The sequence below is a fragment of the Mastigoproctus giganteus genome, chromosome 9 (assembly GCF_048544385.1).
Source record: "Mastigoproctus giganteus isolate SK-2022 chromosome 9, ASM4854438v1, whole genome shotgun sequence".
In the NCBI taxonomy this organism is placed as follows: domain Eukaryota; kingdom Metazoa; phylum Arthropoda; class Arachnida; order Uropygi; family Thelyphonidae; genus Mastigoproctus; species Mastigoproctus giganteus.
Window position 1 is genome coordinate 165,706,230 of NC_143583.1, and position 26,754 is coordinate 165,732,983.

The 26,754-nt window shown below is 38.6% G+C and overlaps 1 protein-coding gene across 1 annotated transcript in view; it reads left to right on the top strand.

Moving 5' to 3' along the window:
• The window catches only part of LOC150080869 (voltage-dependent calcium channel type A subunit alpha-1-like), a 1,489,217-nt gene that overhangs the window by 605,126 nt on the left and 857,337 nt on the right, over positions 1–26,754 (top strand). The window contains exon 25 of the mRNA XM_090381686.1: positions 31–174. Within this exon, the coding sequence (XP_090237812.1) occupies positions 31–174 (144 nt within the window). The remainder of the gene's footprint in view (positions 1–30; positions 175–26,754) is intronic.

Consider the following 26,754-nt stretch of genomic DNA (forward strand, 5'->3'; position numbering starts at 1 on the left):
TCTAACCAAAGCCTATTTTTATCATTGTAGGGGAGAATACTTTGTATTTAATGAACAGGATAGACCACCGGAGGTACGTGAGCGTGAATGGCTGCATCAACCTTTTCACTATGATAATGTAATGGCAGCCATGTTAACACTTTTCACTGTCCAAACAGGAGAAGGATGGCCAAAGTAAGTGAACTCGTATTTGTACAGTTATGCATGTGCTATTATGTTAGACCTTTGAAACAATTCTTGTCAGTAGAGATGTGTACTAAACATCAACATCTGTTGATGTTTAGTACTTAATATCAATATACTTAACACATGTTGACTTACTTGACATCAGCACATTTCACGTTAAGTGTACATATACACATTTGTGCTTAATTCATTTGATATATGAAAAATTTCAAAATTTAATTTTTGTAATTCAAGTTGAGCATTATTTGTCTGTTTTAAAATCTTGTAGTTTCAGCCAGTTACCTTTTCCTGTGAACTTTAAAATTTCATAGATTGAGACCCCACTGGAAATCATAGCACAAAATGAATTATAATATTAATAGATGCCCAAAATTGTGTCAGTTGTTTTGAAAGGATTTGGATTTGCATTATTACCAAGTGAGCAAAACAAAAAATATCTAAAGCATTTTTTTAAACATCAAATGGAAAACAGAAGTCATAATTATTTTTAATTGAACCCAAGTAATAATGCCCTATGATATTGGAAAGGAAAAACATAGTTTTAAACCCAATGTACAGGCCACATATAGCCCATAAAAACAACTCTAGATAAAGTTTAAAGCCAAGATATAATATTCAGTGAACAAGCAAATGAATTTAAGAAATACAGCTGATAAACCTCTTGCATTTGGACAACATCATGTAAAGAAATTTGGCTTTTAAGTTCTAATAACTTAGATTTTTTGTGGAATGCCTTTGTCTAAAAGTAGAAACAGACTGATGTGTTCTCTGCTTCTAAAGTATAAGACAGGACCATAACTTCCCTCCGTGAATATGGGTAAGTTTCAGGAATACAACAAAGAAAGTGGGAAGAAAGCAGAAAATCAGAATGTCTACATCACACTTTAATTCTCTAATACAACGTAGGAAAAAGGTATGAAAAAGTTTTAGGGCTGAATTTATTAAAAAATATATGAATATTGAATAAGAAAAACATTTCCTGTAAGAACGTTTACATTTTTTTTTATGGTGTGTTGGTATTTTGGTTTCTCATGCACAAAGATCACAAGGCACCACTCAATAGACAACTTGACTATGCATTTAAAAAGACAGCAACTTAGGCTGAACCATAATGCCATTACGGTTCAGCCTTCTTAAAGGTAATGGTATTTATGTGTAAGTTGGATATAAGATCAAGCTTAATGAATTTTTGGAGGGAACAGAATGCTCTCCATTATTGGCTTAACACATCAATGCACTTTAATTACTTAAATTTTTGCATTGATATCCTCTGCAATATTTATTAAATAGGTGGTAGCTCTTAGGTGGTAGCTCAGATTTTTCCATGCATACTGAATTCATGTAGTTATGAAGATAACAACTTGGGCAAAACTGTTTATAACAGTATTTGTTTCTAAGTTGCTGGCATATGACTCAGCCTTAATGAAAGGAGCAGAATGTTCCCTGTGGTCATCATAATAGAGAAACATACTTAAAATCTGTCTGTATTTTTAAGTTTCTGCATTCATATCCTCTATGATAATATTGTAAAGGGTTAGTGAAACCCATTTATTGGGAGAGAATGCACTTAATGGTTTTTCTCGGTCTAAATGGAAGCTTTTTCTCTTATACACTGCTTAGCTATTTGCAGAGATTAAAGACAGTTGTTTACATGTTCAGCATAGGTTTGCCAGTTGAGGCCACCCACCAACTGATGAGAATCCAATAAGCTTCAAAACAGCTTCCCTGAATGCAGCACAGATTTTTAAATGCATGGCAGATTTGGCTGTTGGGCAATGCTATGAAATTTAAAAATATATTAACAATTAGGCAGAACCAATGGATAACAGTATTTGTAAGCTGATGATAAGACCAAGCTTAATTGATCTTTGGAGGCAAAAGAATGTTCCCTATGATCTGCCTAACACTGTAATGCATTTTATATCTGTCTGCATTTCATTTTTATAAAACTTTGCTTATAGTTAAGAAATTATCCTGAGATTCCCTAGAAATGACTGTTGAAGCATATAGTTAAAAGTTTTATCAAGAAGTAGCATATTTGAATGGTAGGACCACTTCAAAGATGGTCACAATAACATTAAGGATGATTGAAGGAAGATGAAGGCTTTACACATGAATGACGACTTGTCTCCCAAATTAGAAGCATTATTTGAATATTGTTGATTTGATATTTTAAACACCAAAATATTGTGGAATTTCTTTATTTCAAAAATTTTTAATAGCAGATTTTATGAAACTGAGTTGAATAACTATGAATTTCTGCTGTTGGTAAAGCTGTTAATATGATGGTGTACTTAAAAATCATTAAGTGCTTGAGAGATGCAATGAGCAAGGAGGCCTGGATATGTTTGGAAAAAAAATTGAAATTACTTCATGAAAATTTTCCTGCTCATTATGCAACATGAATTCTGAATACCTTTCTGACACTCATAACTGCCTTATGACATCCTCTTTATTTATCTGATCTTGTACTGTGCAATTTTTACCCAAATTGGAAGGGCTTGTTAAAGTGACGACAATTGTTGAAACTAAACTTATGGCATCAGTGACAAATGCAGTAAGGAACTTTCAAAAAAGCAATTTGAAGAAACATTATTTTTGTGTTTATATAATCAGTGTTGGGGGGTTAGTTCAGAATGTAATTATATATAAATATTATTTACAAACAATTATATATTGAATGTGTTTGACCTATGTTTTCCACCTGTGTGGTCCTTGCAGTTGAATTACCTGGTTTTTAAATTTTGTAAAAATGAAAATGTTGTATATAAATGATTTAAAGTATTATCATGTTCTTATTTTGAGTTTATTGTCACATGAAATAAATTTTTTGTCAAAAATCAAATTGGAATTAAAATAAAAATATAAAATTGTGAAAAATCTTTAAAAAGAAATTTTATTTGTAAATAAAACTTAAATTTTTTGATTCAACAATACCCTCTACATCTATTTATGTAGAGGATATTGTTGCTTGATTTGGTTTTATGAAATTCTGGATCTGAATTTCACAGAAATTCTTTAATTTTGTCTTTTCCCAAATTCGACAACCGAGGTAAACAGGCATAGTCTTCTGTTTTGCTATTCTTTTGCTGTCCGTTATAAACTGTCTGCAATAAGTTAAAAACATAGATAAGAGAAGCAGCATGTACTAGAAGTAATACAGTTTGAAAATTAACAGAACATACTGTTTGAAGCAACCTTCAAAATATAGACCTGTTTGCATACTTCCCAGAGCCCACCCATGAAAAGCATAGATCTACATGTGTATGGCTAACAAGGCTAAATAGCCATTTCTGCAACCTTGGATTCTATTCTCAGTTCCAGAGGCAAAAAAGATGGCAGTATGATTGTAACCAGTTTGGAAAAAAAAATTATAGCCTGATATATGGATTCTCTAGGTTTGTAATGCCATTCATACTGGTGGAGATCTTAGAGTTTTTGGGGAATGTTTATATTTTACATGTTTTGTGTGTCATTCTTTGAGTAATAGTTTTGGTGTTCCTCATTAAGTGTATAGGTATTACATGACCAAAAGCATTTGGATACCCCTCTACAAATGTGTATTGCACCACAAGTCCAATGGCACCTCCGTAGCCAGGTGGGCAGGAGCAGCAGTGCGTAGCACATGCTTCTTGATTAAACCGGGGTTCGAGCCCATGACCACCAAATACAGAGGATGTGGAAAGGTCAGGGAATGACCACCACATATATCCTCAGAGCAAAATGGCCTTAGTTGCTAATGCTCCTAAAAACCAAACAACAACAACAACAAGTTCAACCATAACACATTTGATACTTGCACTGTTGAAATTAGTAGTAGTTACAAATGATGGAAGAAAGCATGGTTATACAGCATCAGCAAAAAAAGAAACCTTTCCATTTCACTTCCCCATTCCTTCTAACACCTTATGGGCATTTGTCCCAACAATAAACCACTATTTGGCTGAAGACAAATTTCTGCACAAATTTCAGCTTGCACCTAATAGGTGACCTATCATGGAAGATCACCTATCAGGGTGCAAAAGAAAGAAATTTTGCTCACTGCACCCAAACATAATCTGGAAACAAGGAAATACCAGTCAGCACCAACCATGTCTATTGCAAATTGGCCCAAGTAATAATCTCAACATCAAAACAGTCGTCTAATGAACAGCATGCGATAAATTGTCAACAGCGCAGCAATTACAGTTCCATCAACTGAATCCGACATCAACAGATGCTCTAAAAACTAAAACAAGTAGTGCTAGTGAAAAAAATTCAGCAAAATTTAATGAACATCGATATATATGACAGCAACAACCTGGATGAATTAATCTGAGATCTGTACAAAGAAGATGAAGATGACATGGACACTGGAAGTACTATCTTCCCAAAAAAAAAAAAAAAAAAAAAATGAAATTGAAGAGACTAAAACAGACTGAACCTAAAAATAAGATGGAATAAAACTCAATTATTAAAACAAATAATGGATTACATTATACAGTAGAATTTTAGTGGCCTACATAGCAATATTGATATTTATAACCTAATCAAGCAGTATAGTTTGGCAAGAATATGTCTACAAGAAACTAACCTATCTCCTCAGGTAACAGTCAAGAACTACACTGCATACCAACAAAATAAAAATTAGACTGCTGCTGATGGAGGTTTTGCCATTCTTGTAAACTCAAGAATTCCCGTTAAATACATTGCGCTGCAGACATCTTTAGAAGTAGTGGCAATATGTGTGTCCTTGGAAACAAGGTAATAATAGTTTCAATCTATCTCTCACCAAACAAAGAATATACTTATAATGGTCAGGAAGAACTTCTAGAGATTCTCCCCCCCTTTTGTTTATTAGGGAATTTAAAAGCACACTATCCATTCTGAGATTCCACAGACAGATGAGGAAACTTCTGGAATCATTACTTGACAAACATAAATCTAACATTGTTGAATGATAGTACTGATAGTTACAATCATTTCTCCACTAGAACAACTACAACTATAGACCTGACAATCTGCTTTCCAACGTTGTTTCCACTCATCCATTGGTTAACTCTGGACAGCCCACTAAGCAGTGACTATTACCCGATATTTGTGGAATTCAAACAACTTTATCCCTCAGACAGATAGCTGCTGAAAATAGAAATTTTCCAAGGCTAATTGGAACTTATTTGCTTTGATTATATCATTTGATGATAAAATCATCAAATACCAATCCATTGATAATGCCACATCACAATGCATATTCTAGCTGCTGCAGTGAGATGTGGTTTTGGCACATTATAGCCCTAGTAGCTGATGCACCAATAAAATCCAAACAAACCAAAAGCTACTGCAACCAATGCCGTAACAAAATCTCTACTGGTTGTTGCAGTCAGTAGTGGAATGATGCATGCTAACTTGCCAAAAAAGAGAAAAAAAACTGGACATGGATCCTGTTTCATAAGCATCCAACAACCAAGAACCTTACGAATTTCAAAAAACTTAAAAGCAAAGGCCTGATTTGTAAGGGAAAAGATTTTTGGATTCAAGTTGCCCCTACTATAACAAAGAATACAATACAAATATTACTGCAATGATGTTTTGTAATTTCTTTTACAAAGAGAAGGTGTACCACACGTATTGGTGCTCATCGCTATGATCTTTGTTATTAGAATAACAAAGTGCAGAACTTTAGCATTAGTAGAGGCATATGATGCAAGAAAGTAAGCTTATTTAGCATCAGCCAAAAAAAAAACCCCTTCCTATTTCACCCATCCATTCACCCCAAAAGTTGTCTAGTTCAGCACTGAATTTCTTTAAGCTGTCAACTTCCACAACAACAGATGGAAGTTTGTTTTGGCAATCAACCACACGCTGGTTAAAGGCAAATTTCCACACATCTTTTCTACAACTGTCTTCCTCAATTTGAATTTGTGCCCCCTCAGGTGTGGAATCTGAGCAAGAGAAAGAATGCCATCAGCATTGAGTTTTCTCAAACCATTCAAGGACTTATACACCTCAATCAGATCACCTCGCACGTGCCTAGTCTCCAGTTGCTGCAATTTGCAGAAGTTAAGCCTATCTTTGTAACAGCAACCCTTTGTTCCATTCACTAATCTCATTGCCCTTCTCTGTACTCGTACTAGTAGCTCAATATCTTTCCTTAAATGAGGCCTCCAGACTTGTATGCAGTACTCAAAATGTGGCTTGACTGTTGCATTATACAAGGAGATAATCACATCCTTATCCCTGCTACCAAAATTGCTATATATCATTGACAAGACACCATGAGCTATTCTTGCAGGTTATCTGCACTGCTCAGAAAACTTCCTATCTGACTGCACAATTATCCACAGGTTTTTTTCATTCTCCACTATCCTGAGTGTTGGACTGCACAGTCAGTATGTTACTCTGGGGTTACCTCTACCCATATGCAGTACTTTGCATTTGTCAGTGTTAAATTTCATTTGACACCTCTCAGCCCATCTGCTCAACTTTTGTAGATCCTGTTGCAGTACCTTACAAAACTTACTGTTATTAACAACCTACCAACCTTCGTATCATCTTCAAATTTGGACATGAAGCCTGATATACCTTCATCACTATCGTTAATAAATACAGAAAACAACAATGGGCCCAATACAGATCCCCTGGGGAACTCCACTAATAACATTAGTCCATCAAGAGCAGTGTCCATTGATTACCACTCTGTCTTCTCCTACTCAACCATCCTTTTATCCATTGTAGCAACTTTCCCTTAATGCCATACTGCTCCAACTTGCACAGTAGTCTTCAGTGTGCAACAGTATCAAAAGCTTTCCTAAAATCCAAGTATATAATATCAAAATTATTTTTTCTATCCAGTTCCTTTGTGACCACATCATAGCATTCAGTCAGATTGGTCAGACAAGGCTTCCCCTTAACAAACCCATGCTGTGTCTGAACTATAACTTCAGTCTTGTTTAGAAGATCCTGCAGTCTTCTTTAACCAGTGACTCCATTATTTCCCTCTGAACAGAAGTTAAACTAACAGGTCTGTAATAACTTGTCACCTTTCAATCCCACTTTGTGAATTGGTTAAATATTTGCACATCTCCATTCCATGGGGACGTTCTCCCGAGTCCAAGGATGCCCTCAAAATTATGGCTAACGGCCTGCTTACTTCCTTTTCTGCCTCCTTTAATATAACTGGATAGATCCCATCCACCCCAGATGCCTTCCTTATATTTAACTTCAGCAATTTCTCCTCCACTTTGCTCAGTTCTTTCAAAATCATTTAGTTCCCTGCCTGAGTTCGATAAACTTCTGGCATTCCTCTTCCTGAATAACTCCTCATGTGCGAATGTAGATGCAAAATACTCATTCAGTTTGTCAGCTACCTGAGCAGAATCATCAACAATTGAACCATCGATATCAAGTGGAACAATTTGATTCATCCCCTTTCTTTTAGTGTTTACATAAATATAGAAGTCTTTACTGTTTTTCTTTACATCCTTTACCAAAGATTTCTCGTAATCTTCTTTGCTTTGGCCTATCCTCCTTTGTGACTTGATTACAGATTATCTTATTTCTACCATAGGCTTCTGTTACCTGATAATTTATATGCATCCCATACATTTTTCTTCTCTGCCACCTTTATGCCAATGACCTTGCAATATTCAGCCAATCACAGAATATATGTTTCATTGAAAGACAACTACAGCTCACAATAAAGAAAATAGTGTCATGTACTTCACATAATGGTTTTGACTTTTCACTTCCAAAATAAATCTACAGTATATTCTGTTTTGCATAATGCGTCATCTACATCCAGAATCCAAATTATAATCCAAGTTAGTAACTGAGAACCCAACTGATCTCAGTTACTAACAATATCTGAATCTTAGTCTTAATTTCTTACTAGACTGGCAATCCAGAACATATATTTCAAAACACTAACACTCTGGACGAGAAAACGGAATGTACTTAAAATCATCTTGACTATGACATGGGGACCGATCACTATACCCTCCTCTGCCTATACCAAGTTATTATCAGATCTTGATGAGATTATGGAGCCCAAATTTATGACTGTTTGAATTACTCTATCAGTTTATCTCGTAGTAGTACTGCACAGTGCACTTAGGGTTGCTATTCAGGACATCGCCAGTCCAAAGCCTGTATATAGAAGCTAATGAACCTCAGCTTCACCTTCAGTGAAAGATGATGCTCCTTAAGTGATGCATTGAAAATACATAGCCTTCCTTCTCATCCTACCTCATTATACTTCTGGGATCTTTAGTGAGTAAACATTTTTAGAAATTTCATGATTGATTTCTAAATAAGCCTCACAAACAGTATAACTCCAGAAAATGCATTTGTAGCTTTATTTAAAACCAGTCATCCTAGTTTGACATTCTTCTAGCTATTACAGCTAAAGTTCTACTTGATGGTGTAAAGTGCTGTTCCAGCTGATATTTAGATCCTACTTGTGAGTCAAGATAGCCATATTTCAGAAAAGTGTTCAGTTTTTCTGTGATAACCAAATTCCTCTGTGTTCACTTTTACAATAGTGGGTCAATTTTTATATTAGTAGTGACCAACCAGGTGTTACACAGTATAAGAGGCAATTGGGGTGTGGTGTCCATACTGCACAGAGAAATGGCTAATCATCCATGTCACTTGGAATTACTAAGTGGTAGATGACCCCTATTTCGATATATACTTGTTGGAAGCTTGAAGTGGCAGAAACCATGTTTGGTCTCCAGAAAAAATCCCCAGCATTTCCCCATGTCTTATATCATTCTTTGCGGATCATGTCTTTTAAGATTATGATGAGCATCATAGTGATAGCCAATGTTCTTTACATTTTAAAGGGGTACAACAGTTTTCAGAGGCCTGCTAGATAGTCCATCATACTGAACTTATTGGTACCTTTCTAGAAGACATCAGCTATTGTATGATCATGCTGTCTCTAGAAAGTACTTTGATTAGTTTATATGCCCCTTCCATATGAATTCAGTATGTTCTTCCTGTGTCTTTGTTGCTATATACATCTATCCACCAATTTTCACCTCATTTACACCATTGAATAAAAAGAGTAGTGAAACTAATAGAACACACTTATTTACAGAAAGGTCTGAACCTCCCAAAGCCTTCAGAAATTAATTTACAAATATTCATGATTTCAGTTCTAATGTCAGTGATATCAATTTCCACGTACAGTCTGCCAAATCCCACACACTTTTTCTGACAGATTCTCAAATATCATTTGTTTTAACATGCCACATCTCAGTTGCTTTAGTTGTTTGCTCTATGATTACTTTTGCTTCCAAGGTAGCACATGAAAGTACAATGTGTACAGAAAGGATAGACAGGATAGGAAGAAAGGAGGTGTTATGCTGTTAATAAAGAAAAACATAAAATCAAAAGAAGTGCATCCAGTTGATATAGATGAACAGTGCACTGTTGAGTCAGTTTGGTGTGACATAAGCACTGCGAAAGCAAAAATTCGAGTAGGAGTGTGTTATAGGCCTAATGACTCGAATGAGTACAATGAACAATTGTACAGAGAAATAGAGTGGGCTACTAAATCGGAATTTCTTATAATGGGGGATTTTAACTTCCCAGATATTGACTGGAACTTGTGGGTTGGGCACTCACACTAGTCAGACTTTTGTGGATTTATTGGATGATTGTTTTCAGCAGCAGCATGTTCGAGAGGCAACCAGAGAAAGTAATACTCTTGATCTGGTTATCAGCAGTGATCATTCATGTATTAGGAATTTGCAGATAAAAGAACCACTAGGTGGCAGTGATCACAGTGTACTGACGTGGGATTTACTTAAAGATTTAATTACCATCAGGAGTAAAGGAAAGGGTTTTTGCTTCTGTAAAGGCGAGTACAGTGGTCTCCGACAGTTTTTAAATTCTGTACAGTGGGATCAACTGACGATGTTACCAACAGTAAATTCTAAGTGGGAAGCATTCAAGGAATTAATCGTGGAACCTACTAAAAGTTTCATATCTATTAAGAAATATTGTTCAAGGTTTAGGCCTAAATTGTTGTCAAATGAACTAATGAGACTCGTAACAGAGAAGAAAAATGCATGGGATGCATATAAATTATCAAGCGACTCAGAAGCCTATGGCAGATATAAGTTAATTTGTAATCAGGTCACAAAGGAGGTTCGGCAGGCGAAGGCAGATTACGAGAAATCCTTGGCAAAAGATGCTAAGAAAAACAGCAAGGATTTCTTTCCTTATATAAACTCTAAAAGGAAGGGGGTGAATCTGATTGAATTAGCATTAGCATTAGCATTAGCAGAGGCATATGATGCAAGAAAGCAAGCTTATTCAGCATCAGCCAAAAAAAAAAAAACCCACTCCCATTTCACCCCTCCGTTCATTCGAAATACCTGTCCAGTTGAGCTTTAAATTTGTTTAGGCTATCAACTTCAACAACAAGTGATGGAAGTCGGTTCCACCAACCAACCACCCGCTGGCCAAAGGCAAATTTCCGCACATCTATCCGACATCCGTCCTTCCTCAATTTGAATTTATGCCCTCTGAGGTGATTATTCTGAGAAAGATGAAGAATCCCATTGGCATTGAGCATGCTCAGACCATTCAAAGCCTTATACACCTCTATCAGATCACCTCGCCGGTGCCTACTCTCCAAACTCTTTAATTTGCAAAACTTAAGCCTTTCTTCGTAAGAGCAACCCTTAGTTCCATTTACTAATCTTGTTGCCCTTCTCTGTACCCGTTCCAGCAGCTCTACATCCTTCTTGAAATGAGGCCTCCAGACCTGTATACAGTACTCAAGATGTGGCCTTACCATTGCCTTATACAAGGGAATAATCACCTCCTTATCCCTGCTAGAAAAATTCCTGTATATCATTGACAAGACACCATGAGCTACTCTTGCAGCTCGTCTGCACTGCTCAGAGAACTTCATATCTGCCTGCACAATTACCCCCAGGTCCTTTTCATTCTCCACCACTGTCAGTGTAGTACCGCAGAGTTGATACGTTGCTCTGGGGTTACTGTTTCCCATATGTAGCACTTTACATTTGTCGATGTTAAACCTCATTTGCCACCTCTCAGCCCATCTGTTCAACCGTTCCAGATCCTGTTGCAGCAGCATAGCGTCAGTATTGTCCTTAACGACCCTGCCAACCTTTGTATCATCTGCAAACTTGGACATTAAACTTGATATCCCATCATCAATATCATTCATAAACACCGAAAACAACAACGGACCCAACACTGAACCTTGAGGAACTCCACTAATAACATTAGTCCACGTTGAGCAGTGTCCATTGATTACCACTCTCTGTCTTCTGCCACTCAACCATCCCCTTATCCATAGCAGCAATTTGCCTCCAATGCCACACTGCTCCAATTTGTGCAGCAGTCTTCCATGTGCAACAGTATCAAAAGCCTTTCTAAGATCCAAATATATAATATCAAAGTTATTCCCTGCATCCAGTTCTTTTGTGACTACATCATAGTATCCAATCAAATTGGTCAGGCAAGACCTGCCCTTAACAAAACCATGCTGCGTCTGAGCTATAACTGAATTCTTGTCTAGATGATCCTGCAGTGCTTCTTTAACCAGTGCCTCCATTAATTTACCTGGAACAGAAGTTAAACTAACAGGTCTATAATTACTTGTGTCAGCCTTTGATCCTCCTTTGTGAATTGGGGTTACATTTGCACATCTCCAGTCTATGGGTACCTCCCCTGAGTCCAAAGAAGCTCTCATAATTATGGCTAGGGGTTTGCATACTTCCTTTGCTGCCTCCTTTAATATAACTGGATAGATCCCATCCACCCCAGGTGCCTTTTTTATGTTTATCCTCAACAATCTCTCCTCCACTTTCCTCTCAGTTATTACAAAATCATCCAGCTCACTGCCAACGTTTACTTTACCTACATCATTCTCCTTCCTGAATAACTCCTCATGCGTGAATGTAGATTCAAAATACTCGTTTAGATTGTTAGCCACCTGAGCAGGATCCTCAACTGTTGAATCATCAATATCCAGTGGACCAATCTGATTCATCCCTTTCCTTTTCGAGTTCAAGTATGTAAAGAACTCTTTTCTGTTTTTCTTTGCATCCTTTGCCAAGGATTTTTCATAGTCTGCCTTTGCCTGCCTAATCTCCTTTGTGACTTGGTTACAGACCAACTTATATCTATCATAGGCTTCCATGTCACCCATTAATTTGTATGTATCCCATGCATTTTTCTTCTCTGCCACATGTCTCATTAGTTCATCTGACAACCATTTAGGCCTAAACCTTGAACAATATTTCTTAGTTGGTATGTAAAGCCTGGTAGCCTCCAAGATTAGTTCCTTGAATGCTTCCCATTTTGAGTTTGCTGTTGGTAACATCATCAGTTGGTCCCACTGTATAGAATTTAAATACTGTCTCAGACCATCATAGTCGCCTTTACGAAAACAAAAACCCTTCCCTTTACCTCTGATGGTAGTTACCTCCTTGAGTAAATCCCACTTCAACACACTGTGATCACTGCCACCTAGTGGTTCATTTATCTGCAGGTTCTTAATGCATGAAGAATCACTACTGATAATCAGATCAAGAGTATTGCTCCCTCTTGTTGCCTCACAAACATGCTGATGTAGAAAACAATCATCCAATAAATCCACAAAAGCCTTGCTAGTGTGCGAGTGACCAACCCACAAATTCCAGTCAATATCTGGGAAATTAAAGTCCCCCATTATAAGACTCTCTGATTTACTGGCCCACTCTATTTCCCTGTACAATATCTTATTATACTCATCAGAGTCATTGGTCCACTTGACATCGATGGTTCGAATGTTGATGATCCTGCTCACATAGCAAACAAACTGAATGAGTATTTTGCATCTACATTCACACATGAGGAATTATTAAGGTTTGAAAATGGCAGAAGGTTATCAAATTGTAGCAGGATACTTAATGATTTTGTAATAACTGAGAGCAAAGTGGAAGAGAAATTGTTGAAGTTAAACGTAAGAAAAGCACCTGGGGTGGATGGGATCTATCCAGTTATATCAAAGGATGTGGCAAGGCAACTAAGCAAACCCTTAGCCATAATTATGAGAGCATCCTTGGACTCAGGGAGGTTCCCACGGACTGGAGATGTGCAAATGTATCCCCAATTCAAAAAGGGGGATCGAAGGGTGACACAAGTAATTACAGACCAGTTAGTTTAACTTGTGTTCCGGGTAAAATAATGAAGTCACTAGTTAAAGATGCATTGCAGGATCATCTAGACAAGATTGCAGCAATAATTCAGACACAGCATGGGTTTGTTAAGGGAAAGTCTTGTCTGACAAATTTGATAGGATATTATGATGTGGTTACAAAGGAACTGGATGCAAAAAATAATTTTGATATTATATATTTGGATTTCAGGAAAGCTTTTGACACTGTTGCGCATGGAAGACTATTGTACAAATTGGAGCAGAATGGTATTAAGGGTAAGTTGCTACAATGGATAAAAGGATGGTTAAGTGCTAGAAGACAGAGGGTGGTAATCAATGAGTGCTGCTCTTCTTGGACTAATGTTATTAGTGGAGTCCCACAGGGTTCAGTGTTAGGTCCACTGTTGTTTTGTATATTTATCAATGATATTGATGAAGGTATATCAGGCTTAATGTCAAAGTTTGCAGATGATACAAAGGTTGGCAGGGTTGTTAATGACAGTAATGGAAGTATGCTACTGCAACAGGATCTAGATAATTTGGGCATATGCGCTAAGAAGTGGCAACTGAAGTTTAACCTTGACAAATGCAAAGTACTACATATGGGTTGAAGTAACCCCAGAGAAACGTACCAACTGTGTGGTACTACACTTAAGGTGGTAGAAAATGAAAAAGACCTGGGAGTAATTGTGCAGGCAGATATGAAGTTTTCTGAGCAATGCAGACAGGCTGCCAGGGCAGGTCATGGGATTTTGTCAATGATATATAGGAATTTTGCTAGCAGGGAAAAGGAGGTGATTATCCCTCTGTATAAGGCAATGGTCAGGCCATGCCTTGAGTACTGCGTACAGGTCTGGAGGCCTCATTTTAGGAAGGATGTAGATTTACTTGAGCGTGTACAGAGAAGGGCAACAAGATTGGTGAGGGGAATGAAGGGATCCTCTTACCAAGAGAGGCTTAAGTTCTGCAAATTGCAGTGGCTGGAGACTAGGCACCTGCGCGGTGATCTTATTGATGTATATAAGGCCTTGAATGGGTTGAGCACGCTGAATTCTGATGGGATCCTTCCACTTGTTCAGATTACGAACCTAAGGGGGCATAAATTCAAATTAAGAAAGGACAGATGTAGAATAGATGTGCGGAAATTTGCCTTTAGCCAGCGGGTGGTTAATTGCTGGAACAAACTTCCTTCTGTCGTTGTGGAAGTTGATAGGTTGAATAAATTTAAGGAGGAACTGGACAGGCATTTGGAGGGAATGGTGTGATTTTTTTTTTTTTGGCTGATTTTGGCTGATTTTGCATAAGCTCATACATTTGCTTTCTTGCATCACATGCCACTACTACTACATGTGCATATGTGTGCTCTGATATTCCTGGAAGACTTCCTGATCTGGAATCTCCTCTTTTTGATTTCCTGTGGCTTAAAATCCACCCACCCAACATTCTTGACCTTTTTCCCATCAGTAATTCTTCAAAGTATCCTTTTGATATTAGGGACCATTTAAGTACTTCAGATCTCAACTCAGTGATGGTCTTTTCTCCAGACCCCCCTCCCAACTCAATGTTCAATTTCAGCATTGTGTTCATTGGCATTCTGAATGTAAAATGGGATGATCTGTATGGTTTCTTGTTCTCTTTTCCTTGGTTGAATTACCATCTGAAATGTTCCGATCAAATGCTTGTTTAGATTGTGGTCAGTGAAATTATTCTTGTAGGGATGAAATCCTTTATTTCTCATTCCTCTTTAAAATTTAGTCTTTTAACTAAACTATGGTATTCCACTAAATGTGCTAAGGCTATTCAAGATAAGAACATAGCATATTACATTTAGCTTGTATTGGAATTTCTAGCTTCCTTTCTGCTTAGAATAAAATTACAGCATTTATGTAACAGTTAATCAATCTGAACTTAATTTCAAATTTCTTGTCTAGCCTTGTTTTTTCTTGACTGAGCTATTGGTCACAACTTCTATCCATCCATACTTCTGCTTGTTTCACAACCTGATGGTTTTATTGCATTCTCAACTAATGATATAACGACTTATTAGCATCCTGCTTTTCCTCTAACTCTTTCATTTGTAAGCTCTTACCTTATCAGATGCATTCCACTTGATGTTTTCTATGGTGGTCTTTTGACACAAGGATATTATCCAGGTCCTGATTGCATTCGCCTCTTGTACTCCAATTTTGTGTCACTTTGTACATGACACACACGCACATGCACACACAGGGGCCTCCATAGCCAGGTGGGCAGGAGCAGCAGTGCATAGCACACGCTTCTTGATTAGATCGGGGTTTGAGCCCATGACCACCAAAAACCAAAGGCATAAGGCCACTAGAGACAGTCGTGTTCAAAGCCGCTAAGTGGATTTTTCTTATTTATTGATTTGAAATTATTGTTTTTCTAAAACTTTTGATTTAAATTTAGTAGTATAACATTATTTTGTGATTTTCTGATTAATTTGGTGTATTTATTCTTTACTCGGCCTTGTAATTTCATAAAAGTATCGGTAAGGGTTTCCACGTGTTTCAACTCCGCTACCGTTCGTAAATTTCCCGCAATTGTGATACGATAGCGTTAGTTGAACTTCGTTAGCAGTTAAATTGTACGTTTAAATAAATACATATAACGACTTAGATTACAAACGTAATATAATTAATTATATTTAACATAATTAATAACATAACATAATTAATTATAATTAATTAATAAATTAATAGAATCATGACTCAGACCAGAGCAGCAAAGCAAAAGGCTCAAGCTAATGGAAGTGCTGTGGCTCAGAGCAGAACTGAGGGGGGCAGTTGTCCTCTGACTCACAGCCTTATAAAATGCACTGTTTGCTTGATGTTTGCAGAGCAATCGGGTACGGGACATGATACTGCCATGGGGGATGTCTTTGTGTGTGCGCGATGCAAGGAGTGTATCGATATCAGGCAACAACTCGGCGTTCTTGTGGGCCTATATGAGAGCTTGAAGGACAGGGTGGATGCCCTCGAAGAAACTAAATTGAGGGGCCCATCAAGCTCTCAGCTGTGCACATCAACGCCAGAGCTTGCACTTGGGCATCGCGTGACACAGAGGCAACCCCCAAGGCAGAATGCGCTGGTCCCGAAGGAACTAGTAGTTGTTGGTGACTCTATTGTCAGGGAAACGGGGAACATGCTTTGTAAAAAAGATAGGTGGAACAGAACCAGGGTATGTCTGCCAGGGGCAAAGGTCGATGACGTTGTAGAGCGAATATCATCTTTTAAGGGCACAAAAGGTGATATAGTTGTACACGTTAGCACTAATAATATTAAGAGTACGAGACCGGCAGAATTACTTAACAAGTACAGGTCACTGCTGAACAAAAGCCGAGAATTAGGGTTGAATTTGAAAGTGTTTGCAATTCTGCCCAGACACGATAGAGGAAGTATATGATGAGAGCCTTGTCGATCAATTCGGCCCTGGAAAGATTGTGCAAGGCTCAAGGGGTAGAATTTTTTTCAGCCTGGACTGTACTTGTTAACAGGAGAGATTGCTTCTACAGGGCTGGGATACACTTAAATAGAAAGGGTGCAAGAATATTTGCTGATGCTATCGAGGCAGTGTTAGGTGGGTCGGAAAACTGCTAGCTTGGGGGGGAGACAAAGATCAATGGATTGACAGTAGCCACTGGCAGAGGTGAAAGAGATTCTTGCACTGCTTCTATTAGAATGAGCAGAAGCCTGAAAAACAAGATGCATGGTATTTCAGAGACTGTTGGGAGCCATTGCGGTACAAGTAAACACATGGGTTGTGTTAGGGTAGCTAAGAATAGAAACAGGTGCAGGTATACTTGTGTGTACACCAATGCTAGGAGTTTAGTAAATAAATTTGATGAATTTGAGGTATTGCTCAAAACATCAAAGGCAGATATTGTTGGGATATCAGAGACATGGTGTCACACAGATATAAGGGATGCAGAACTGCAATTTGGGGAGTACAACGTCTACAGAAAGGATAGACAGGATAGGAAGGGGGGAGGGGTTATGCTATTAGTTAAGAAACACATAAAAACCAAGGAAGTGAAGCCAGTCGACATCGCTGGACAGTGCAGTGTTGAGTCAGTTTGGTGTGACATAAGCATTGGGAGATCAAAATTGAGAGTAGGAGTGTGCTATAGGCCTAATGACTCTGATGAGTATAATAAGGAACTGTACAGGGAAATAGAGTGGGCCAGTAAATCAGAGAGTCTTATAATGGGAGATTTTAATTTCCCAGATATTGACTGGAATTTGGGGGCTGGTTACTCACACACTAGCAGGGCTTTTGTGGATTTATTGGATGATTGTTTTCTACATCAGCATGTTCGGAAGGCAACTAGAGGGAGTAATACTCTTGATTTGATTATCAGCAGTGATTCTTCATGCATTAAGAATCTGCAGATAAATGAACCACTAGGAGGCAGTGATCACAGTGTGCTGAAGGGGGATTTACTCAAAGAGGTAACTACCATTAGGGGTAAAGGGAAGGGTTATTGCTTCCGTAAAGGCGACTACAATGGTCTCAGACAGTATTTAAATTCTATACAGTGGGACCAACTGATGATGTTACCAACAGCAAATTCAAAATGGGAAGCATTCAAAGAACTTATCTTGGAAGCTACTAGGCTTTACATACCAACTAAGAAATATTGTTCAAGGTTTAGGCCAAAATGGATGTCAGATGAACTAATGAGGCATATGGCAGAGAAGAAAAATGCATGGGATACTTACAAATTAACACATGACACAGAAGCCTATGATAGATACAAGTTGATATGCAACCAAGTTACAAAGGAGGTTAGGCAGGCGAAGGCAGATTACGAGAAATCCTTGGCAAGGGATGCAAAGAAAAACAGCAAAGAGTTCTTTACTTATGTAAACTCTAGAAGGAAGGGGATGAATCAGATTGGTCCACTTGATATTGATGGGTCAACTGTTGATGATCCTGCTCAAGTAGCTAACAAACTAAATGAATATTTTGCATCGACATTCACACATGAGGAGTTATTCAGCCAGGGGAATGCTAGAGGTGTATTCAACTCTAGCAGTAAGCTACAGAATCTTGAAATAACTGGGAGTAAAGTGGAGGAGAAATTGTTGAAGATAAACACAAGAAAGGCACCCGGGGTGGATGGGATCTATCCAGTTATATTAAAGGAGGCAGCAAAGGAAGTAAACAAACCCTTAGCCATAATTATGAGAGCTTCCTTGGACTCAGGGGAGGTGCCCATAGACTGGAAATGTGCAAATGTGATCCCAATTCACAAAGGAGGATCAAAGGCTGACACAAGTAATTATAGACCTGTGAACTTAACTTCTGTTCCAGGAAAATTAATGGAGGCACTGGTTAAAGAAGCACTGCAGGATCATTTAGACAAGACTTCAGTTATAGCTCAGACACAGCATGGTTTTGTTAAGGGGAAGTCTTGCCTGACCAACTTGATTGGATACTATGATGCAGTCACAAAAGAACTGGATGCAGGTAATAACTTTGATATTATATACTTGGATCTTAGAAAGGCTTTTGATACTGTTGCACATGGAAGACTGCTACACAAATTGGAGCAGTGTGACATTGGAGGCAAATTGCTGCTATGGATAAAGGAGTGGTTGAGGGGGAGAAGACAGAGAGTGGTAATCAATGGACACTGCTCATCGTGGACTAATGTTATTAGTGGAGTCCCTCAGGGCTCAGTGTTGGGTCCATTATTGTTTTCTGTATTTATAAATGATATTGATGATGGTATATCAAGCTTAATGTCCAAGTTTGTAGATGATACAAAGGTTGGCAGGGTTGTCAAGGACACTACTGACACTATGCTGCTGCAACAGGATCTGGAAAGGTTGAGCAGATGGGCTGAGAGGTGGCAAATGAAGTTTAACATTGACAAATGTAAAGTACTATACATGGGAAACAGCAACCCCAGAGCAACGTATCAACTCTGTGGTACTACACTGACAGTGGTAGAGAATGAAAGGGACTTGGGGGTGGTTGTGCAGGCAGATATGAAGTTCTCTGAGCAGTGCAGACGGGCTGCAAGAGTAGCTCATGGAGTATTGTGAATGATATACAGGAATTTTTCCAGCAGGGATAAGGAGGTGATTATTCCATTGTATAAGGCAATGGTCAGGCCACACCTAGAGTACTGTATACAGGTCTGGAGGCCTCATTTCAAGAAGGATGTAGAGCTGCTGGAACGAGTACAGAGAAGGGCAACAAGATTAGTGAATGGAACAAAGGGGTGCTCTTACGAAGAAAGGCTTAAGTTTTGCAAATTACAGTGTCTGGAGACTAGGCACCAGCGAGGTGATCTGATAGAGGTGTATAAAGCCTTGAATGGTTTAAGCATGCTCAATGCTGATGGGATTCTTCCTCTAGCTCAGAAAAATCACCTGAGAGGGCATAAATTCAAATTGAGGAAAGACAGATGTAGGATAGACGTGCGGAAATTTGCCTTTAGCCAGCGGGTGGTTGGTTGGTGGAACAGACTTCCATCCCTTGTGGTGGAGGTTGATAGCCTAAATACGTTTAAGGCTCGGCTGGACAGGTATTTTGAACGAAGAGAGGGGTGAAGTGGAAGTGGTTTTTTTTTTTTTTTTTGGCTGATGCTGCATAAGCTTGCTTTCTTGCATCAAATGCCTCTACTAATGCTAATATCACTGTGCTACACGCGTAGACTAAACTTGATATAATAAAGAAAATAGAATAGGTGTAAGCAGGAATGTATTAATGGAAGAATGTAACATTGGAGGCCCCGAGTGCCAAGTGTAATTCCCAAGCAATCTTTATAGTGCGATTATCTAGCATTTTTCCTAGGTCGAGTACTAGTGCTTTCTTAAACCCTCCACCGCTCGCAACGTTACTGCTTCCCTCGCTGAGCAACATCACTGCTTCACCACTAGCAACGTTACTGCTATCGCTAGCAACATTACTGCTCTCCTAATCTTCTGATCGCTTGGTCAGTGATTGGCACTGTTCCTGCCTCCACTTGGCGGGGTCGGTAACCTGGGAGTGGAATCACCCTCTCCCGGGGCTAAAAGGAGCAAGCATGGATTTGAATAATTTTCCGCCATTAGAGCTTTCAAGCTCAAGATTGGAAATGTCTGATGTCAATGACACTAATCAATCGGAAAGAATTCGAAGAGAAGCGCAGTGCAATGAGATGCCAAACTTTCTGGTGATACACTCTCTCTCTCTCTCTCTCCAACCAGCCTGTAGGCAAGTTATCACCATTTGTTATCCAGAGATTTTTGAAATCCATTGCTGGAACACCAAAAATGGTTACACATTTACAATCAGGAGACCTCCTGATAGAAATAGCATCGTCCAAACATTCTGAGTGGCTGCTCAAAACAACAACTTTTGGTGGGCTGCCAGTATCTGTCACCCCTCGGAATATGTTAAATTCGTCCAAAGGTGTCATCACATAATGGGACCTAATTACAGTGTCTGAAGAAGAATTAGTTAAAGAATTGAGCAATTAAAAGGTAATCAGCACCAAACGTATAATGACTAAGAAAGATTGAAATCTCGTCTCAACTCGATCCATAATCTTATCTTTCAACACCCCAGAATTGCCATCATCAGTAAAACCTGGCTACTTAAATTGTAGAATTCGGCCTTATATCCCTAATCCCATTCGTTGTTTTAAATGCTAGAAATATGGACACTCCCAGCAGGCATGTAGAAGTGATGCCATATGTCCTATATGCAGTTCCAAGGAGCATACTCAAGCAGATTGTACAGCCTCTACTCCCGTTTGCCCCAACTGCAAAGAAAGTCACCCAGCCTTTTCAAAATCATGTGAAATGTGGAAAATAGGAAAGAAAATACAAAAATATAAAACAGAACATCAAGTGACATACAACGAGGCATGCAGACAAGTTATGTTGAGAATGACCACCCGTTCTTATGCATCTCACGCTAGAAGCTCTCACTCAACAGCAGCTCAAACTAACGTATCTATACCACCTGGCACATCTATAGCTAAATGGGTTAAAACTACATTAGCAAACTCTGGAAAAAATACACCTCAAGCTAAAACCAGCGAAGCGACCAACTCCAATTAGCATCCCGACCGATAATGCAAAGGTTTTGCTTGGCAGTGAACAACTGAAATCCATTAAAGAAAGCAAGAAAACTGAATTGCCCACCAGCAGCATGGAAGTCGATGTCCATTCAGAAATTGAGGAACCCATATTTGAACTCCATGCGAATGACACAATGGATATTGCACACCCCACCTTCCCAAAAAAAGTCCAGAAAAAATGCTCCTCATTCAAAAAACAGTCAGATGAATCATCCTCAACAAAACCTAAATGATTCACACCGTTTTACAATGGAATTCCAGAGGCTTTCGTTGCAACACAGACGATATAAAAGATCTAATTAACCAGTTTTCTCCAGTTGCCCTATGTCTCCAGGAAACTTACCTAACCTTACAAATTTCTTCTTCGATAAAGAACTACTGCCTTTATCGACTACTAATACAGCTAATGCTGTTCATGGCGGTGTGGCAATCCTCATAAATTCAAAGATCCCAACTAAACATATCCCTCTTCAGACTGAATTAGAAGGTGTTGGCACCTCCGTAGCCAGGTGGGCAGGAGTAGCAGTGCATAGCACACACTTCTTGATTAGACCGGGGTTCGAGCCTGTGAGCCACCAAATATGGAGGATGCGGAAAGGTCAGGGAATGACCACTGCATAGCCCCAAAGCAATATGGCCTTAGTTGCTAATGCTCCTAAAAACCAAATAACAACAACATAACATAGATGCTGTTTCTGTTAATATAACGTTCCATATTGCCATAATGCTTGTCTCAATATACTTACCGCCAAACCATGCTTACTCTTTAAAAGACCTTGAAGATCTCATCATACAGATTCCTCCACCTTTCTGTATATTAGGGGATTTTAATGGGCATCACCCCTTATGGTGCACTCCAAAATTAGATAAATGGAATAGACTCATTGAAAGATTTCTAGAGGCCGAAATCCTAACCATACTCAATACTGGCGCACACATTCACATACAGCTCCCAAACGGACACACCTCATCAACTGATCTCTCAATTAGTTCTCCAGTACTGGTCCCGACTATAGAGTGGTATGTACTAAAAGATCCCATGGGTAGTGACCACTTCCCAATTGTTTGTAACCTGCTCACTACAAAACCACCATTAGACCAACCCTGCAGGAACTGGAAATTCTCTAGAGCCAATTGGGCCAAATTTCAGTCAGCAATCACTCTGGACAAAAAAACTATTCAACTACAGCCCACAGATAAAATCACTGATTATATCACATCCTGTCTTTTAGTTGCTGCTAAATATTCAATTCTATTATCAATTCCCCAAACCAGACGGCACTTCACCTACTGGTTGAACGAAGAGTGCACAAAAGCAAAAAAGGAAAAAAAAACGAAGTATTTAATTTATTCCGTCAATCTCCAACTACACCCAATCTAATTAACTGCAAGACCTAAGGGCGAAAGTGTGTTTAATTCAAAGGAAAGCCAAGAAAGATTCATGGACTCAGTTCGCATCCACTATCAATAGAAACACCGACTCCATGGAAAAAAATCAGACAACTTACTGGGAAGTTTCCAACCATCCCTTTCCCAATTCTTCCTTGCAATGGGCAAGAATTCTCTTCTCCTCTAGATATTGCAAATTCCTTGGCCAAAACCTTTGCCCAAGTCTCATCTGCTTCAAATTACACTCCAGAAGATTAAGACCACCTCTGAACAGAGATCCATTAACTTTCGAACCTCACAATCATTTCCATACAATCAGCGTCTTGAATATTGTGAACTTTTATAGGCCATTAAAACAACACGAAACAGTGCCGCTGGGCCAGATGGCACATATTATGTCATGCTGCAGCATCTCGATGAAAAAAAACTTACAACTGCTGCTAGTCTTTTTTAATCGGATCTTCCTGGAAAATATTTTTCCAACCTCCTGGCACCATGCTACAGTTTTAGCCTTTTTGAAGCCTGAAAAAGATCCCTCCAATCCTTATAGTTACAGACCAATCTCTTTGTCAAGTTGCCTTGGTAAGATTCTCAAAAAATTGATCCACAGTCGACTCATTTGGATCATTGAAACTCAACATCTACTGGATAATTGTCAACATGGCTTTCGCCAAACCAGGTCATCCTTAGATCTGATCAAGGCTGAATCTGAAATTCGCAATGCCTTTGTAAAAAACGAACACCTTGTTATGGTCTCAATAGATATAGAGAAGGCATTTGATACCACCTGGCAGTATGGCATTCTCAGTGACCTTCATACTCTTGGTCTACATGGCAACCTGCCGATGTTTATTAAGAACTTCCTACAAAGCTACACTTTCCAGGTTCGATGTCAAAACTCCCTTTCTTCTGTCTTCTCGTAGGAAGAAGTAGTACCACAAGGGTCGGTACTGAGTGCAACCCTATTTACCATTAGAATTGATTCCATTACAAAATAACTGCCAAATACTGTGGAACTGCCAAATACTGATCGTCAGCATAAAGATATGCTGATGATCTCTCTATTTCTTGCCATTCTTCGAACATGAGATCTATCGAACGGCAACTGCAGATGACCATCAATAAAGTGCAAAAGTGGGCTGAGCTTAATGGATATCATCTTTCCCATTAGAAAACTGTTGCGATCCACTTCTGCAATCAGCGCAAATTGCATACACACCCTGAACTTCGGATATCAAATTGCATCATTCCAATTGCCAATAATATCAGATTCCTGGGATTGACCCTTGGCAGCAAGTTAAACTTTTTTGAGCACATTAAATTAATACACACTACCTGTCTGAAAAAGCTGACCATTCTAACAGCTTTATCTGCCCTGTCTTGGGGAGCAGCTCATACAACTTTGCTGCTCTTATATAGAACACTGATTAGATCCAGTTTGGACTATGGTGCTCCAGTTTATGATTCTGCCCAAAGGAGTGTATTGTGTTGGCTGGTTCCTATACAACACAATGCACTGCGGATTGCTCTTGGCGCTTATAGGACACCCCCAACCTACAGTCTATACATTGAAGCTCATGAGTCCCCTGTGTACCTCCACAGAAGAATGTTATTACTTAAATATGCAGCCAAAATAAAAAGCTGCTCTCCACATCCTATTCAGCCATATCTCTTTAATCCACCATTTTACAATCTCTATAGAAATAAACCAAGTAAAATACGACCAGCAGGCCTACGGCTCCTTGAAATAACACAGAATTGGAATGTTTCTCTCTACAATAGGCAACAGGTCAAAAATTACTCTCCTCCACCATGGACCACCTATCCTCAACTGAAATGTGATACTTATTTTCTGCAATGGGGAAAGAACTGTCTGCCCACTCTAAATGTGCAACAACTTCATGCTAGCCATATTCAAAAGTATGCTGACTTCCTGACGATATATATGGATGGTTCCAAATCTCATTCAACTGTTGGAGCAACAGCAGTGTTTCCCTCTGCTGTCATATCAGCTTCTCTTCCACTTGAGTACAGCAGCTTTTCAGCGGAACTATATGCAATTCAATTAGCTCTGGAGAATTTGACTCTCCCCCATCTGCAAAATATTTACTTTACACCGACTCTCTCAGCTCAGTTAGAGCAATGCAGAATCCCTTTCATAAGGATCACCCTGTTCCTTATGAAAGGGATTTTGCTGTTGAAAATTTGCTGTTGAAAATTGAAGACCTCCAACAACTAGTGGAGTTTTTCTGGATTCCAGCACATTCAGGTATTAAAGGAAATGAAATGGCCGATATTTCTGCAAAAAATCCATCAACTTTAGACTTAACCTCTATCTTCAATCCAGCTTCTGATTATAATATCATAATTCAAGCAGCATACCATGCACAGTGGACAGAGCTATGGCATAAACAAACAAATAATAAACTCTTCCAATTGAAACAAGATCCAAAATTTTGGCACTCAAGCATTCAGATGGTTCGGTGAGAAGAAGTGGTTCTCTCATGGATTAGAATAGGACATACTCATCTGACTCGCCTCCATCTGCTCACAGGCTATGATCCTCCTCAGTGTTCACACTGCTCAGAGCATCTAACTGTCAAACATATTTTGATTGACTGTTCATATTATCAACAACATCGAACTTCGGTATTTCTTTCTCTGGCTAACCTCCAAGAATCGATCACATTAAATCATATCATTGGAGAGAAGGCAAATATTAGTGAACTTTACTATTTTTTGAAAGAAATTGGAATTTATAAGCGAATATAAATTATTTCTGAGCTGAAATGAAATAGAGCTGGCTTTATATTAATTATTATAATAACATTCCTATGAGTAGGCACACTATAGCCACAGCAGCTTGTGTGCCATTAAACACCCATACCACACACACGTAACATTGGATTGGCAACATGTTTATGTTTTTTATGTGCAGTTAATAAAATTGCATTCTTAATCTGTTTATTTCTTATTTAGCCTCATTATTTCTGCATTAAATATATTAAAAATAAAACTTTCTGGATAACGAAAAAATTAAAATTACGGCACCTTGAAACCCCAAAGGTGCCATTATTCTGAAAGTCTACAGTAATATAGGTTCTCCCCCTTTTTACTGGTGTCTTTACTTCTGCTTGAATATTTCCTCATATTTAACCAGTACCCTCCCTCGTATCACCATATTTCACTTATCTCTATTCTTTCCAAATGTAGGCTTCTCCGTAGCCAGGTGGGAAGGAGCAGCAGTGCGTAGCACACGCTTCTTGATTAGACCGGGGTTCGAGCCCATCACCACCAAATACGGAGGATGCGGAAAGGTCAGGGAATGACCACCGCATATTCCCGGAGCAACATGGCCTTAGTTGCTAATGCTCCTAAAAACCAAACAACAACAACAACTTTCCAAATGTAATAGAAAAATCCACCAACTGCCAATTCTCTTACATTTTCTTGGAAACTTCCATCAGATGAGTGATTGCCAATCTGTCACTGTCTACCACTGGTGATATCTTTGCTACTCATTTTTGGATGAACTCAATGGAAAAGTTTCTTGAAACCCAAGCAAATGCTTTTCACTTTTCCAAATCTTTCGATTACATTTGGCTTAAAGATTTTCTAAACAAGCTTCTATCTTATGGTTTACACAATTTTGTTGTAATTGGTAGCCAATTTTCTTTTTGACCACTCCATATGGATGTTGGTAGTGGGCTCTACATCTTCTGTCCTCTCAGTTAACTCTAGTATTGTTGCTCAAGGTTTATATTTCACTCTCTTTTTCTTGTGTATTAATAAATTTTCCCACTCACTAAATCTTATCCATTTCCTTGCCAACGATAGCTCACATCCATTCTATTTCCAATTTGAGAAACTCCTCCTGCAGAAAAAGCTTTAATTTCTTGAATAACTCCCACAAATT